This window comes from Sarcophilus harrisii, chromosome 3 (genome assembly GCF_902635505.1).
Source record: "Sarcophilus harrisii chromosome 3, mSarHar1.11, whole genome shotgun sequence".
Classification (NCBI taxonomy): Eukaryota; Metazoa; Chordata; class Mammalia; order Dasyuromorphia; family Dasyuridae; genus Sarcophilus; species Sarcophilus harrisii.
The window spans coordinates 535,752,794-535,756,246 of record NC_045428.1 but is presented as its reverse complement, the minus strand read 5'-3'; the positions used below and the strand labels follow the sequence as shown (position 1 = coordinate 535,756,246).

Genomic DNA, 3,453 nt, shown 5'->3' with positions numbered 1-3,453 from the left:
GTTTCACTGCAGTCTCTTGGGATCACTTGATTTAAGTCTTAGAGAGTTCTAGACTAAATTAATGTAGTCTCTGAGGACTGTGGTTAATGTTCTTCTCAGGGCTCTCCTGGAGATTTCTGAGTACCTGATGGATTAAAAGAACAAAAGACTAGGGGAGGATGGGAATAGTACACTCTAAAACTGACACTCAGAAATCTCTTTAATTTTATTTAACAAAAAAAATTATAAAATCAGACATTTCTTGTGCTGAAAGGAAACCATGACTGGTCATAATCTCTCTCTCTGTTTATCTCTCCCTTTCTCTCTCTCTCTCTCTCTCTCTCTCTCTCTCTCTCTCTCTTTCTCTGTGTGTGTGTGTGTGTGTATCTTCGTCTCTCTCTGTCTCTGTGTCTCTGTCTCTCTTTCTCCTTTCTCCTCTTCCTCCCTCCACTCAAATATACACTTCCAGATAGTACCTCACTTATCCAACCCAGAAAAATGATGAATTTTTATATTTCATATACCTAAGAATATATTTCATTTTGATTTAAAGAAGGAATAGAGAAACATATTCCCCCTTCTTTGTCAATAGCCTAAGGATGATGACCGATTATATGTTGTTATGGTGGCTGTTTGGTTTGTTTTTCTGTCGTGCTTTCTGTCTGAAAGACTGGGTGCAGAGGACCACAGGTAATGTATATGAGCAACATAGAATTACATGGGTAAACATAGTTATTAGAGGTCCATTTGGTGACTTACACAAAAGTGATAAGAAAAAAATTTGAGCAAACTATTAGTCTCCATTTTCATATCCTATCATAATCTTATTTTCTGTAGCTTTCAAAATGTCTCAATTCATCCTTCCTCTTTGTCACAATGGAAGAACCTGATGACACTGTCCCGGATCTGCTTGGTCTTCACCCCATAGACAATGGGATTCAGGGTTGGGGGTAAGAGCAGATAGAGATTTGCCACAATTATGTGGAGAGATGGTGGAATGGTATGCCCCCCAAAGCGATGGGTAAAGAAGGTGAAAAAGGCTGGAACATATGTAATGATGATGGCACAAATGTGGGCTGTACAGGTACTAAAGGCCTTCTGCTTTGCATCTGTGGATGCCAGGCTCACCACAGCTCGGAGGATCATGGTATAGGACACAGAGATGCAACATATGTCAAAAACACCAATTAGAAGGGCAACCATTAGGCCATAGATAACATTCACCTTAATGCTGGCACAAGATAACTTCACCACAGACATATGGTCACAGTAGGTGTGGGAAATGACATTGCTTTGGCAAAAAGGTAGACGTTTGACCAGGAAGGGAAAAGGAATCATGAGTATCATACCCCTCAGGAAGGTGGCAAGCCCAGCTTTGGCGATAACGGGATTGGTGAGGATTGTGGCATAGCGCAAGGGGTAGCAAATAGCCACATAGCGATCCAATGCCATGAGCATAAGTACCCCAGACTCCACCCCCGTAAACCCGTGGACAAAGTACATTTGGACCAGGCAAGTGTCAAATTTGATCTCCTTTAAGTTGAACCAGAAGATGCACAGTGCATTGGGGAGGGTAGTGGTACAGGTGAGAAGGTCAGTGAGAGACAGCATTGCCAGGAAGAAGTATATGGGCCGGTGAAGGGACTCTTCATACTGGATGAGATACACAAGGCCAAGGTTACCCACAAGAGATATGGCATACATAGCACAGAGAGGGAGAGAGATCCATATATGCAAAGCTTCTAGGCCAGGAATGCCATTCAAGATGAAAGAACCTGGGGCCACGTAGGAGCTATTGGGAAGCAACATGCTTGTCTTCAGAGAGCCCTGTGGCTTAAAACAGATTCATTTTCCTGGGGACAGAGGGAAAGAAAGGAAATTAGGAAGAAAAAACAATGTATGATTCAAAACTTCTTAAAGAATACAGAGATATGGGGCAGCTAGATGGCACAGTGGTTAGAGCACCAGCCCTGAAGTCAGGAAGACCTGAGTTCAAATCTGACCTCAGACTCTTAACACTTCCTAGCTGTGTGACCTTGGGCAAGTCACTTAACCCCAATTGCCTCAGCCAAAAAAAAAAGACAGATATATTCTTCCTAACTTCAACAGGAAATAAACACCTCAGCATGGGACAGATAAGCTGAGAGAAAGTGAATTCTAGATAAAATTCTGTTCTTTGACTCAAAAGTTAATCACAATAGCTAACATTGATATAGTGCTTGCTTTAAGAAGCAGGAAGATAGTTCAGTGGAGAGGGCATTAAGCCTAGAGTTAGGAAAACCTGAGTTCAAATCCAGTTTAAGATACTTACTATTTGTATGATCCTGAGGAATTACTGTTATCTTTGGGAAAAAATACTAATAATAGCTAATGTTTATAAGATGCTTATTTAATACTAAGTCATGTACAATCATCATCTCATTTGCTGGTTATAACCTGGGAGGTAGGTGCTATCATTATCCCCATTTTACAGATGAGGAAACTGAGGCAAATAGAATTAAGTGACTTGACTAGGGTCACACAGCTAATAAGCATCTTTTGGTTGGATTTGAACTCATCTTTCTAACTCTAGGTCAGTGCTTTATCCATTGCACTCTCTAGCTGCCCAATCATTAACTTACATCTAGCACATATGCACAAAATCAAAGCTATGATTATATCTTCACAGAGTCTGCTTTTTTTTCCTCTTTTTTTAATAGGAAAACCTTTTTCCTCTCTAATTTCTCTTGAACCTTATATAACTGACTTTGCCTTTAGAATGAAACTACAGGAGTCCATATTTTGAAGGACATAGTCCCTTGGTTTTCTGACCATAACACTAGCCTTTATCTAAGGAGAATCTATATAAAAAACTCAGAGGAACTGTTCTAATATGCTAATCAATCAATTTTTTTTTAAGTTCTTAGCATATACAAGAATCCTGCTTTGTATCACCGCCACACTGATGACATATGGTAGCACAGCTAAATAACAAATAGAAAACATTAACCAAATTGTGTGTTTAATTATGAGTCCCTTTGTTTAGAATAAAAAGCCTTTTAGAGAAAAAGACCAGTTTTAGTTTGGTCAAAGTCTCAACAAAATTGGTAAGTAAAACAGTAGGAGAAGATACTGACAATCTAGACTCCAGTTTCTTAAACTTTGGGTTGCAATCCCCTATGCGGTCTTAATTCTGAAATTATGATTTATTATCAGGTAAATGTTTGACTTGTATACCTATATTATATACCTACATACCTTGGGGCATGTCTCAGGCAAAAAGGGGCTATGAGTGGAAAAATTTAAGAATCCATTGGCTAAACTGTATTGCTGACTTTGGTTCAGTGGTGCAACATTCTTTCTCAGTTATTGTTTATATCATGAGGAAGAACTACAATTATAGGACTATCTTCACTGGTAGAATAGTAATTCTTTTGAAATATCAAAATAAATGAAATAGATGTTAAAACAAAATGCTATAAACAATGATTCCTC

General features: G+C 38.9%; 1 protein-coding gene across 1 annotated transcript; it reads right to left on the bottom strand.

Moving 5' to 3' along the window:
- Positions 1 to 834: 834 nt before the first annotated feature.
- Positions 835 to 1,788, bottom strand: LOC100935126 (olfactory receptor 52N5). The gene has a single exon (XM_003764864.1). It carries the CDS (start codon positions 1,786 to 1,788, stop codon positions 835 to 837), a length of 954 nt encoding a protein of 317 aa, XP_003764912.1.
- Between the last annotated feature and the right edge of the window lie 1,665 nt (positions 1,789 to 3,453).